This window comes from Lepidochelys olivacea, assembly GCF_965140295.1.
Source record: "Lepidochelys olivacea isolate rLepOli2 genome assembly, chromosome: 15".
NCBI lineage: Eukaryota > Metazoa > Chordata > Testudines > Cheloniidae > Lepidochelys > Lepidochelys olivacea.
The window spans coordinates 19,001,463-19,015,736 of NC_140425.1; the positions used below are offsets into that span (position 1 = coordinate 19,001,463).

At 44.0% G+C, this 14,274-nt stretch overlaps 1 protein-coding gene across 1 annotated transcript in view; it reads left to right on the forward strand.

The window, feature by feature from the left end:
- Nucleotides 1–14,274, forward strand: part of TANGO2 (transport and golgi organization 2 homolog) — an 89,030-nt gene that overhangs the window by 30,745 nt on the left and 44,011 nt on the right. The window contains exon 3 of the mRNA XM_084649162.1: nucleotides 13,575–13,663. Coding sequence (XP_084505288.1) covers nucleotides 13,575–13,663 — 89 coding nt within the window. The remainder of the gene's footprint in view (nucleotides 1–13,574; nucleotides 13,664–14,274) is intronic.

Here is a 14,274-nt window from a genome sequence, read left to right on the forward strand (position 1 = left end):
TGGGTCCAGCTGCCCTAGTCCTCCAGATCAGTGCTGAACCACACCCTCCTCAGAGCTGGTACTCGAGTTCTGTTTAGCCCGGTGGGATCACTCAATAGTTGAAACCAATAAGACAGACTTTACAGAGAGGTCTAAATTAATCACTCTTTATTTTAGACAGCACAACAGATACACATGCAAAGTAAAAAATACCCAGATGCCATTTTGTTTCCTCACCACTCTATAGCATTCCTTGGGAATTTGATCAGTGTCTTTCCAGGGTTCCAGGTCTCCTCTCCTGGACTTCATTCCTCTTTTGTTTTGGTCAGTGAGAGTGTTACTCAGAGAAGACCTAGTTCTTTTATAACCTCAACCCCTTGTCAGGTGATCTGTTGCTTGACTACCAGCCCACCTCGGAGAAAGGGTTTCCCTGGATGGTAGCCAGGTCTTTGTCCGTGGGTGCTTCCATTTCAATGGAAGGTCATCAAGGTTTAATGACTGTCTATGGCTAGCCGTCTACTAGGTGACACCTGTTTCAATTCGATGAGGAGGCTACAGAGCCGATGTGAAGGCACAAACAAAACGGTTAGACTCAAAATGGCTTTTACGAAAATCAGATTGATACAGTTGCATGCAAACAGATACTAATCTGTCAGTCACCGTCATAACTGACATTAACAATCTTTTCCTTTTTTATCTTCTTTGGACACTTTCTTTATCTAGTTTAAGAGATGTACTGTGTCTGGTTTAATCAAAATAGGCTGAGGAGACCTGTTGGATTGGCCTGTTCATTTTCCCCCATAACCAGTGCAGTTCATATTCTCAAGCAATAAACACATTTCCCGCTTAGGTGCCAACTCTCTAGGTGCTCCAGGGCTGGAGCACTCGGGGGGGGGGGGCGGGGGAGGAGTGGATGGTCAGTTCCCACCAGCCAGAGCTGTTTGGCGGCTTCCCCCGATCAGCTGTTTGGCAGCTCAGGGAGGGGTTGGTGGACAGTGCAGAACAGTGATGGCTGGTGAGCAGGGGTCCTTGGGAAGAAGCAGAGCGGGGAAGGGGGAAGGGGAAGAGGCAGAGCCAGGGCAAGGCCTTGGGGGAGGGGTGGAGCACCCCTGGGAAAAATAAAAGTAAGCGCCTACGCATTCACCACTACCATTCACCACTACCATTCTAGTAACTTCATTTATGGAGTTGTTCATCTGACAGCTTTCATTTTTACTAAATTAAGCACACAGCCTAATGTGGATTTTTGTCACGCTCTATTGGACCTCTGTCCTGTTGCACCTCAGAACTTGGTGATTTGCCCTTTATTTGTACCCTTTGTCTACAGTCTTTTTATATCCAAGCTACTTTATGTTCTTTTAGTGTAAGTGTGAAGCACTGTATCATATGCTAGGGAATGGCTACCTGGACTATAATACAAAGTGGCGTGCTGGCATCACATCTTACCTAACTACACGAGTCATGTCTTATGAATAAATATTATAGGTTTCAGGCTTCAAAGCTATAATCACATAATCTTTTTTATTATGGAATTATATCACAGGAAATTGCTTTAATGAAATGATTTGTCATGTTTTCATCTCTCTGCTGCAACATTAAAATGTTACATAATCTTAACACAGTTGAAATATTGAGTTATTTTTAGGATTTATATAATTTGGTCATAAGGGTCATTCAAATTGCTCCTTTTTTGTATGATTACTGTGTTACAGGAGACAAAATGAACGTTTTAATTTTAGCAGCATTCTGTAGTGTTTGAATTAAACTTTTAGTTTCTATTATAAATATTGTGGGTTTTTTAATTTTATTGGTAAGTCTTAAGAGTTTTCATTTTAAATTGCATTTCAGTTCAACAAACCGTGGTTTCATGTCTTGAATTTTTGAAGCTAGCTGGAGCTTCAGGAAACCACTGCTTCCAATTTTTAGTTTTGAAAGCGCGCTCTCGCTCTCTCTACACACACACACACACACACACACACACACACACACACACACACACACACACACACTCTTTTATGAATGTATATAAGATTGTTCATTTACATCTAAGCAAGATGACAAAAATTCTAAGCTAAGATTATAGAATAGAAATATCCAGAAGAGAATAAACTATGCAACACTAAAGTCAAAGGATTATCATGGCAATTAAGTGGCATTCAAAGAGGAAAATACATATACTTTGCGCTTTTCATCGGGGATTTCTAAGCTCTCTGTAAATAACTGTGTCATGCCCCGATTAAGGACATCACTGTAGCATTAACTTACAATTTCTCTGCGCTTCCTAGCTTGTCTCCATTTTAATCTTTTCATGTAGCATTTTAACACACAACTTGACTAGCAACTCATGTTTGGGATTTAAAATGTTATGAGGTCTTGTTATGAGGAAACTTGTTACAGATAATGTCAGTAAATTTTTACGCAGAACAAACAAGTGAGATCTTATTGAGGTTTATTTTTAAACCAATTCTGTTTCATATATTGTGAAGTGTCTTTGAAAATGGAACTAGATCAGGGGTAGGCAAACTTTTTGGCCCAAGGGCCACATCTGGGTATGAAAAATGTATGGTGGGCCATGAAGGCTCACAAAATTGGGGGTTGGGTGCGGGAGGAGGTGAGAGCTCTGGCTGGGGGTGTGGGCTCTTTAGTGGGTCCAGAAGTGAGGAGTTCAGTTGTGGGAAGGGGCTCCAGGGTGGGGACGGGACGTGAGGGCTCTGGCCAGGGATATGGGCTCTGGGGTGGGGCTGGGGATGAGGGTTTGGGGTGCAGGAGGGTGTTCCGGTCTGGGACCAAGGGGTTTGGGAGGCAGGTGGTTGGGGTGTGGGAGGGGGCCGGGGTGCAGGTTCTAGGCAGTGCTTACCTCAAGCAGCTCTCAGAAGCAGCGGCATGTCCCCACTCCAGCTCCTACACGGAGGCACAGCCAGGCTACTCAGCATGCTACCCTGACCCCAAGTGCTGCCCCTGCAGCTCTCATTGGCTGTGGTTCCCGGCCAGTGGGAGCTGTGCATGCAGCATTTGGGGTGGGTGCAGCATGCAGAGCCCCTTGGCTGCCCCTATGTGTAGGAGCCGCAGGGGGGACATGCCACTGCTTCCAGGAGCCGGGCAAGCCCCGACCCAGCTTCCTGACTGGAGTGCCAGAGCGGGACAAGTCCCAGACCCTGCTCCCCGGTGGGACCTTGAGGGCCGGATTAAAATGTCTGAAGGGACAGATGCGGCCCCCGGTCCATAGTTTGCCCACCCTGGGCCATACTCTTCTTACCAAAGGCTTGAGTTTCAGCAGAATATGTTGTTCGTACCACCTGTCAAGGTTCCTCCCCCACTCTGAACTCTAGGGTACAGATGTGGGGACCTGCATGAAAAACCTCCTAAGCTTATCTTTACCAGCTTAGGTCAAAATTTCCCCAAGGTACAAAATATTCCACCCGTTGTCCTTGGACTGGCCGCTACCACCACCAAACTAATACTGGTTACTGGGGAAGAGCTGTTTGGACGCATCCTTCCCCCCAAAATACTTCCCAAAACCTTGCACCCCACTTCCTGGACAAGGTTTGGTAAAAAGCCTCACCAATTTGCCTAGGTGACTACAGACCCAGACCCTTGGATCTTAAGAACAATGAACAATCCTCCCAACACTTGCACCCCCCCTTTCCTGGGAAATGTTGGATAAAAAGCCTCACCAATTTGCATAGGTGACCACAGACCCAAACCCTTGGATCTGAGAACAATGAAAAAACATTCAGTTTTTTACAAGAAGACTTTTAATAAAAAATAGAAGTAAATAGAAATAAAGAAATCCCCCCTGTAAAATCAGGATGGTAGATATCTTACAGGGTAATTAGATTCAAAAACATAGAGAACCCCTCTAGGCAAAACCTTAAGTTACAAAAAAGATACACAGACAGAAATAGTTATTCTATTCAGCACAATTCTTTTCTCAGCCATTTAAAGAAATCATAATCTAACACATACCTAGCTAGATTACTTACTAAAAGTTCTAAGACTCCATTCCTGGTCTATCCCTGGTAAAGACCAGCATATAGACAGACACACAGACCCTTTGTTTCTCTCCCTCCTCCCAGCTTTTGAAAGTATCTTGTCTCCTCATTGGTCATTTTGGTCAGGTGCTAGCGAGGTTACCTTTAGCTTCTTAACCCTTTACAGGTGAGAGGAGCTTTCCCCGGCCAGGAGGGATTTCAAAGGGGTTTACCCTTCCCTTTATATTTATGACACCACCACAGTGGGAGCCTTACGTGACTCTAACAAATAACTCATCATTCCATCTTCCCTATAGTGCCATTTACTTAGAATTACAGACTGCTAGTTGCACATGTCTTCGCCTTGTAGGGCGTTCCTAAATCTGTTCTAGATTTTCAGGAAAATTCTTTTCAGAATACCACTTTTTGGTAGTGCTCAATACATTTTTAAAACTAAAAAAAAGTCAATGGACAATTTAAAATTTCATTTTAATGAAGGGAAACCAAGATGGTAACTGCAGGACATGTGCCCCCCTCTCCCTCTGTGTGTCCATTTCAAGATACCACAGGTTCCTATAGTTCTGCTTATGGGACTAAAAAATGCCAAAATAAGCACAGTAAATAAGATTTTGAACCAAAAGCAAATACTCTGAACCTACACAGTACCAATAAGCTGCCAAAAGAATATTTCTGTTTTGGTGGGGGGAGGGAGAACCAGGAATAACTTCAGTTTTCTAGGTCTGAGAGAAATGAGCTAATGTTATTGGCAAACCAAATGGTAATTGATATTAAAGCTAAAACACTGAACATAAAACTGACTTAGATAAATGGTTTACAAACATTAGTAATCCATTGTACTGTATTCCAGTGAATTAATTGCTTTCAGAATAAAGGACTCTTGTGGATCACTGAAATTACTTTATAATGAACAAATACATTACAAATAATTGGTTTAAAAAGCAACTTGTCTGAGATCACCCTTAAAATACTTAAGAATTTGCTGCTCCTTGACTGTCTTTTCACACTAAACTTATTGGGCCTTTGTATCCCCCTGTTCTTTGCTTTGGCGTGAAGAAGGCAGTTATTTGCAGTCATTTAGTGTTGGAAGCTTGTGTGGGCATTTTTGGTAGGTGGGTAAGAACATTGTGAAGTAATGCTTAAACAGTTAGGGCTTTCTGTGAAGAAGGGACTATTCATTTTTAGTAAGCAATGACACTTTATTTTTAAGACTCTCCTATCCCACATTATGTATGTACACGGGAAGTTTTTTATACATTGATTTTTCTGCTTAACAAAACCAATTCTACTACCAAGATGATACTTTGTTTTATCTGTAGCAGAAAAAAAATCCTATTGGATAGGTAAAGTCCTACCAAATTGAGGGTCCATTTTGATCAATTTCACGGTCAGAGGATTTTAAAAATTGTAAATTCATTATTTCACCTACATGAATCTGAAATTTCCTGGTGTTGTAATTGTAAGGATACTGACCCAAAAAGAAGTTTAGGGTGGGGGTGTTTGCAAAGTTATTGTAGAGGGGGGGGTCAAGGTACTGCTACCCTTACTTCTGCACAGCTGCTGGTGGCGGTACTGCCTTCAGAGCTGGGCTCCTGGTCAGCAGCCGCCACTCTCTAGCTGCCCAGCTCTGAAGGCAGTACCATCGCCAGCAGCAGCGCAGAAGTAAGGATGGCATGGTAAGGTATTGCCTCCCTTAGTTCTGTGCTGTTGCTGGCAGGGCATTGCCTTCAGAGCTGGGCACCCAGCCAACAGCTGTCACTCTCTGGCTGCCCAGCTCTGAAGGCAGCGCAGAAGTAAGGGTGGCAATAATGCAACCTCCCCTAAAATAAGCTTCTGACCCACCGCCCGCAACTCCCTTTTGGGTCAAGACCCCCAATTTGAGAAACACTAGTGTCCCCCATGAAATCTGTATAGTATAGGGTAAAAGCACACAAAAGACAAGATTTCAGGTCTGTGACGCATTTTTCATGGTCATGAATTTGGTAGGGGCCCTATGGATCGGGAAGAGCTCGACAGTGCTAAAGTGAAGCTAATCTGCGTACTTGCACTTCTATAGGAAGTTTGGATAATCTTAATAGCCTAATTCTCAATATAGACATGGAGTAACTTTATTGCCAACTCCAGTTTTTATTCTTGAGGCTTGTTTAGTTTGTGTAGTTAGTTGTTGCATTAAGACAATAGGTTGAGCTTTCAATGCTGACTGCCAAAGATTTTAAACAATAGCAAATGTTGGCTTTTTGTCAGAAAAGATATGGGTGCACAGACACAGAAGCACAAACTTTCATTTTGTTTCCAGAGCTTCACCGTTAGCACGGGGATGAAATGGCAGTATGGGATGATCCAGTGGGTATTGGAATGCATTGTACATGAGTGTATTGGTTTAATAATTGAGAGAAGTCATGTTTTAAAGGTTAAAAAAGCCAGAGTACTTGTTCTGGATTCCTCTGAGGCAATCTAACCATATTGACTTTTCATATCCTACCTGCTTTGTGTTCACACCCTGCCTGACATAAAATTATGTAGTCTCTTAATTCGGCTGGTTTGTGTTCCCACAAGGCTTAAAAAAATTATTTTTAAAATGCCCTTACTGCACATGTTTCTTACATGTCCAGCCATATTTTAAATGCACATGAGCTTGCCTGTTAAGTCTCCAAGCACCAATTATAACTACATAAATCCTAAAACAGAAGACAGTGCACATAGCTAGAAAAAAAATCTTATCTTTATATCTTCACTAGGCCTGAGTAAAACCCAGCATGGTTTAATACAATATTTGTTTGACTTTCTAAACTTGTATAATTTAGATTTAGGCGGTATGTCAAGAGCTGTAACACATTTTGCAAAGCACAACACAGCAGTCTGAGAGCTCTGAGTGAGAAAAGCTTATTACCAAATATAAACAGAGAATTTCATCTGACAGTGTTTTTCAATTACATATTGTATTTCTTAACCTCCTACTAGCCTTTGATTATGGAGCCTCCATGGGCCTCCTGCATTTTGTTTGCTGCAGTGGCCAAATCTCAGTAAGGATTAAAATGTTTCTCTGTACTGTTCTAAGGAAGCTCAAACTCTGCCCTCTTGTAACATTTCCTGGCTAGGTTGACCAGATGACAAGAACAAAATATCAGGACACGTGGGGGGGCAGCCACAGGCTCACTCCTGGTTTTTTGCCGCCCCAAAAAGCTGGAGTGCCGCTGAAGCAAAATTTCGGGACAAATGGCGTCCTGACCGTACATCGGTTGGGACGCAGGACAAACAACTAAATATCGGGACAGTCCATATCAGGATGTCTGGTCACCCTATTCCTGGCTGGTATGAAACAAGGCTATGCTCTTTCCCTTTCACTTCCCCTTATCTACGAAAGATTAGCACATACCAGTGAAGTAAGACTCAGACAAATGATCTTGATGCTCAGTTTTCACTGTCGGGATGGGTCTAAGACGGAATGACCATCCCTTCTATGCCCTGAATATTTAAAGGTGAATGGAAGACAAAGAGGCTATTTCCTTCTTCATTCTGTATTTAAATAAATTTTATATACAATAATATATTACAGACTACATTATAAGGACGTAATTAAGGTTGCAAAGTCAAGCTCTCTGAAGTTAAGACATGCTGGAATTAAGGTTGCCTGGGTAACCTTAATTTGACTCCCTGTGCATTATGTACAGTCTTTAGTTACATGACCATATACTATTTCTTTTGTCCACAGGACACCTGCCTCATTCAGTGCACAGGGTGGACTTGCACTGGGGTTGAATCAGAGTTGCACCATAATGGAGGCATTGTCTGTAAGACCTCTGCCTCATTTGTTGCAGAAGTTGGAAGGTGTATAGTTAATGAGGCAGGGGACTTCAGACAAATAAATAATAATTTCTTATACCTTCAAGTCAGCGGCACTGCTATGGGAACCCGCGTGGCCCCACAGTATGCTAACATTTTTATGGCTGACTTAGAACAACGCTTCCTCAGCTCTCATTCTCTAACACCCCTACTCTACTTGTGCTACATTGATGACATCATCATCTGGACCCATGGAAAAGAAGCCCTTGAGGAATTCCACCATGATTTCAACAGTTTCCATCCCACCATCAACCTCAGCCTAGACAAATCCACACAAGCAGTCCATTTCCTGGACGCTACTTTACTAATAAGCGATGGTCACATAAACACCACCCTATACCGGAAACCTACTAACCACTATACTTACCTACATGCTTCCAGCTTCCATCCAGGACACACCACACAATCCATTGTCCACAGCCAAGCTATAAGATACAACCATTTGCTCCAACCCCTCAGACAGACAAACACCTACAAGATCTCTATCAAGCATTCTTAAAACTACAATACCCACCTGCTAAAGTGAAAAAACAGATTGACAGAGCCAGAAAAGTATCCAGAAGTCACCTACTACAGGACAGGCCCAACAAAGAAAATAACAGAACGCCACTAGCCGTCACCTTCAGCCCCCAACTAAAACCTCTCCAGCGCATCATCAAAGATTTACAACCTATTCTGAAAAATGATCCCTCACTCTCACAGATCTTGGGAGACAGACCAGTCCTCGCTTACAGACAGCCTCCCAACCTGAAGCAAATACTCTCCAGCAACCACACAACAAAAACACTAACCCAGGAACTTATCCTTGCAACAAAGCCCGATGCCAACTCTGTCCACATATTTATTCAAGTGACACCATCATAGGACCTAATCACATTAGCCATGCCATCATGGGCTCATTCACCTGCACATCTACCAATGTGATATATGCCATCATGTATGTCATCATGGAGTACTGTGTCCAGTTTTGGGCCCCACACTTCAAGAAGGATGTGGATAAATTGGAGAGAGTCCAGTGAAGGGCAACAAAAATGATTAGGGGAGTGGAACACATGAGTTATGAGGAGAGGCTGAGGGAGCTGGGATTGTTTAGCCTGCAGAAGAGAAGAATGAGGGGGGATTTGATAGCTGCTTTCAACTACCTGAAAGGGGGTTCCAAAGAGGATGGCTCTAGACTGTTCTCAATGGTAGCAGATGACAGAACGAGGAGTAATGGTCTCAAGTTGCAGTGGGGGAGGTTTAGATTGGATATTAGGAAAAACTTTTTCACTAAGAGGGTGGTGAAACACTGGAATGCGTTACCTAGGGAGGTGGTAGAATCTCCTTCCTTAGAGGTTTTTAAGGTCAGGCTTGACAAAGCCCTGGCTGGGATGATTTAACTGGGAATTGGTCCTGCTTCGAGCAGGGGGTTGGACTAGATGACCTTCTGGGGTCCCTTCCAACCCTGATATTCTATGATTCTATGTGCCAGCAATGCCCCTCTGCGATGTACATTGGTCAAACCGGACAGTCTCTACGCAAAAGAATAAATGGACACAAATCTGACATCAGGAATCATAACATTCAAAAACCGGTAGGAGAACACTTCAACGTCTCTGACCACTCAGTAAAAGATGTAAGGGTGGCAATTTTGCAACAGAAAAGCTTCAAAAACAGACTCCAACAAGAAACTGCTGAGCTTGAATTAATATGCAAACTAGATACCATTAACTTGGGTTTGAATAGAGACTGAGAGTGGCTGGGTCATTACACACTTTGAATCTATTTCCACATGTTAGTTGACAAGAAGGTGTGAGGATACTTATCTAAATGGGCCATCTTGATTATCACTACAAAAGTTTTTTTTTCCTGCTGATAATAGCACATCTTAACTAATTAGCCTCTCTCACAGTTTGTATGGCAACTTCCAACTTACCTGTATGTGTATATATATTTCTTCTTACTATGTGTTCCATTCTATGCATCCGATGAAATGGGCTGTAGCCCACGAAAGCTTATGCTCTAATACATTTGTTAGTCTCTAAGGTGCCACAAGTACTCCTGTTCTTTTTGCGGATACAGACTAACACAGCTGCTACTCTGAAGCCCCATATATGCCGCTTCTACCGTGAGCTGCATGCAATTATGGGGGGTGACGACACCACTACCCCACTACTGTCTGTGGACACCTGCAAGGGGGGAGTAGCACGGAGCGAGGAGGATGAGTTTTTGGAGGACAAAGAGGTGGAAGTGGAGGAGGAGGACAGTGCACAGGCGGCAAGTGGGGAATCTGTTTTCCCCCCTAGCCAGGAACTGTTCTTAACGCTGGAGTCAATAGCCTTCCCCTACTCCCAAAGCATGCTCCTGGACCATGACCTTGGAGAAGGCACTTCTGGTGAGTGAGAGCTTGATCGGACCCATGGGGTGGGGGGAAACCCAGCCGGCTGGGCTGTTCGCGTTTAGTTTAAAGGGCTCATTGCTGCTGAGAGCCTCATCGGAGCCCTGCGGTGGGTGGGTGTGTATGGGCAGGGGAGAGTGTTGTGTGAAGTGATCATCCCAGACAGCCCGCAGACTGCCTGCAAGCTGAATTCTGTTGCCTGGCCGCATGTGGTGGCTTACTCACACCAAAGTGGCAGGCACTTAAGTATAAGAGGCAAAATGAGACCTTGTACAGAAAGAACATGTGCTGTGTACTATGAATTGCCTGTTTCACTGAGAAAGTGTCCCCTTTGTTCTCTAAAATGTATCTTTTAAAATACTGCCCTCCCTTTTTCTCCTCCTGCAGCAGGCGCAAACGTTTCAATGCGGCCCCTATCTACTCCGTCCCAGAGGCTGGAACAGATTAGAAGGCGGAAAAAACGAACTCGGGACGACATGTTTGCCAAGCTCATGCAGTCCTCCCTCACTGATAGGGCCCAGTTGAATGCGTGGAGGTAAACAATTGTGGAGTCATGTAAAGCGTTACATGAATACAAAGAGAGGAGGGACGTGTGCGATGAGAGCAGGCATAATGCTATGGTCAAGCTCGTGGGGGAGCAAACTGACATGCTCCGCTGTATGGTGGCTCTAATGGGGGAAAGGCAGCAAGACCACAGACTGCCGCTGCAGTCCCTGAATAACTGCCGTCCCTCCTCCCCAAGTTCCATAGCCTCCTCACCCAGATGCCCAAGAACACTGGGTGGGGGAAGGCTACAGGGACCCACACAGTCAACCCCAGAAGATTGTACAAGCAACAGAAAGCTGGCATATCCTAAGTTTTGATTTGGTTTCTGGACTTGTCCTTCCCTCCTCCTCCTCCACCCCCCTAACCCAATACTCCCCCTCCCCCGTCTAGCTTCTGATTTCTCTCAATGTTTTGATAATAAAGAATGATTTTTGAACAATTGTGACTTTATTTCCTTTTCATATATATATAGGGGGCGGGTAACTTTAAGAGAAACGAACAGAACTCTCACACCATACCCTGGCCAGTCATGAAACTGGCTTTCAAAGCTTCTCTGATGTGCAGCGCTCCCTACTGCACTCTTCTAATCGCCCTGTTGTCTGGCTGTGCAAAACTGGCCGCAAGGCGAGTTGCCTCAACCTCCCACCCCGCCATAAACGTCTCCCCCTTACTCTCACAGGTATTGTGGAGTACACAATAAGCAGCAATCACAATTGGAATATTGGTTGTGCTGAGATCTAACCGCCAGCGCACTTTCAAATGTCCAAACGCACATTCTACCACCATTCTGCACTTGCTCAGTCTATAGGTGAAATGCTCCTTGCTGCTGTCCAGGGTACCTGTGTACGGCTTTATGAGCCATGGCATTAAGGGGTTGGCTGGGTCCCCGAGGATAACTATAGGCATTTTAACATCCCCAACAGTAATTTTCTAGTCTGGGAAGTAAATTCCTTCCTGCAGCTGTTCAAACAGACCAGAGTTCCTGAAGATGCGAGCGTCATGCACCTTTCCCGGCCATCCCACGTTGATGTCGGTGAAACGTCCCTTATGATCCACCAGTGCTTGCAGCACCATTGAAAAGTACCCCTTACGGTTTATGTACTGGCTGCCCTGGTGTTCCAGGGCCAAGGTAGGGATATTCGTTCCGTCAATCACCCCGCCACAGTTAGAGAACCCCAGTGCATTAAAGCCATCCACAATGGTCTGCACATTTCCCAAAGTAGACTTCCCTTGATAGCAGCTAGTCAATAATTGTGTTGGCTACTTGCAGCACAGCAGCCCCCGCAGTAGATTTCCCCACTCCAAACTGATTTCCGACCCGACAGGTGCTGTCGGGCGTTGCGAGCTTCCACAGGGCTACAGCCACTCGCTTCTCAACTGTGAGGGCTGCTCTCATTTTGGTGTCTTTGCGCTTCAGGGCAGGGGTCAGAAAGTCACAAAGTTCCATGAAAGTGGCCCTACACATACGAAAGTTTCTCGGCCACTGGGAATCATCCCATACCCCCAACTGTATGCGGTCCCACCAGTCTGTGCTTGTTTCCTGGGCCCAGAAATGGCGTTCCACAGCATGAACCTGGTCCAACATGCTGTCTGTGTCCATGTCCTCATCGGTATAGTAATCGCGCTGTCGTCGCTTCCTTGCCCGGTTTTGCAGGTACTGCACATACTGCTGGATAATGCGCGAGGTATTTTCAATGGTCAAAACTGCAGTGGATACCTGATCGGGCTCCATGGCTATGGCGCCTGCACGGGTAATCCTGGAAAAAGGGCGTGAAACGTAGGCGAGCAGAGTAGCAGCAGAAGCTGTGCTGTTTGGTTCACGGTAGCCGAACAAAAGCTGAAAATGTTTTGTCTTCTGTGGCTTTCATGGAGGTGGGAGCCCAGGACAGACAACATGGAGAAGCTTGGAAGCATGGCAATAGCAGGAGAGCAGAGTTGGTGGCGGAAGCTGTGGTGCTCGGTTCACGATGGCCGAGCAGAGTTGGCAGCGGACGCATTCGATGAGGAAGAGAAAGAGTAGATAGTAGAGATTACATAGGGAGATGAGAGGTGGATTCATCATAGCAGGAGAGCAGCGGTGCACCATTTGCTGAAAGCAGTATGGCATCTGCACGCCAAAAAGGCACAAAACGATTGTCTGCCATAGCTTTCTGACGACACACACCCAGAAACACCCGCGAGAACGTTTTTGCCCCATCATTCACTGGGAGCTTAACCCAGAATTCCAATGGGCAGCGGGGACTGCAGAAACTGGGATAGCTACCCACAGTGCACCGCTCCGACATTCGATACTAGCCTTGGTACTGTGGACACAATCCGCCGAATTCACGCTCTTTAGTGGGGACACAGAAAACCGAATGTATTAAATAGCTTCCGAAAATTCAAATAGAATAATTTCGAAATAATTTTGTACTTTAGACGTACCCTTGGGGTCAAAAAAACTCTAAACAACTGAGTGAGAAGTGAAAGGCCTGCAACATATTTTCATAGAAGCAAACTTTCTCCCTTTTTCTTTAATCTTTCAGTAATACAAGAAGCTATTTGTAACTAAGTACAAAATCTTTAAATGGAAATGTGATTTTCCTCAGAAGTTCAGCAACTTTGGTTCTGTTTTTGGGGATCATGCTAATTAAATTTTATCTGAGAAATTCTGCGTAGAGTGTTAAATGCATTATTGGAGGATCTGTAGTTTACATCGTCTTTGAAGAAAGATACCTTCGTGATCAGCTCCTCCAGCTACAAAAATGTACTGTTTTTTGCGGGGGGAACAAAAAATTACAAGTCTTGCATACTTGATCCGTGCACTATCTGAAATTCATAGTCTTCCTCTTGTCCTACAGGCTTATCCTAGCAGCTAATAGGGATGAATTTTACAACAGACCATCAAAATCAGCAGACTTTTGGGATAGCAGCAGTGAAATCCTTAGTGGTATGTAACTTTTTTTAATGGAATCTTGTCTTGAATCTCTCTCCCCATGTACTTTTGTTCGCAAATCTACAAAAACATTGTTAGAAATACAAGAACATTCACAGGTTATAAGAACCTGTCTTCACATGTGATGGTTGAAAACCAGTTTATGGGCTTGAAAAAGGAATGGGCCTTAGTTGTATTGCTGTCTTGTATGTTTTCTTTAATCTGTACTGTAACTTCTTAAGAACTTCAGTGGGTGGTTTGTAAACCTGAACTCTGGAATGAAGTGATTCAGAGCTGCAGTAAACCTATGCAATGGATACTTTGACAACAATTTGTAAATCAGCTGTGACAACTCATGGTCACATTTTATATGAAGTCCACTGAGTTTTGTTGCATTTAGTTGACTACAAAAAAACTTCCTTGAATGTCCGTCACTCTTCTTCATCATATGTTCTCCAAAAGCCACAGTTCAAGCAGTATAGTGAAAATGCATTATACCATCTAACATAATTAGTTATTTAGTACCCTGAATAAATCTCTGGAAAATGAAATTACTGAATAGTAGTCAGTGACTTAAAAATTGTTAAAAGGAAATGAAATTTTAAAAATGTATGGCTAATTTCTTA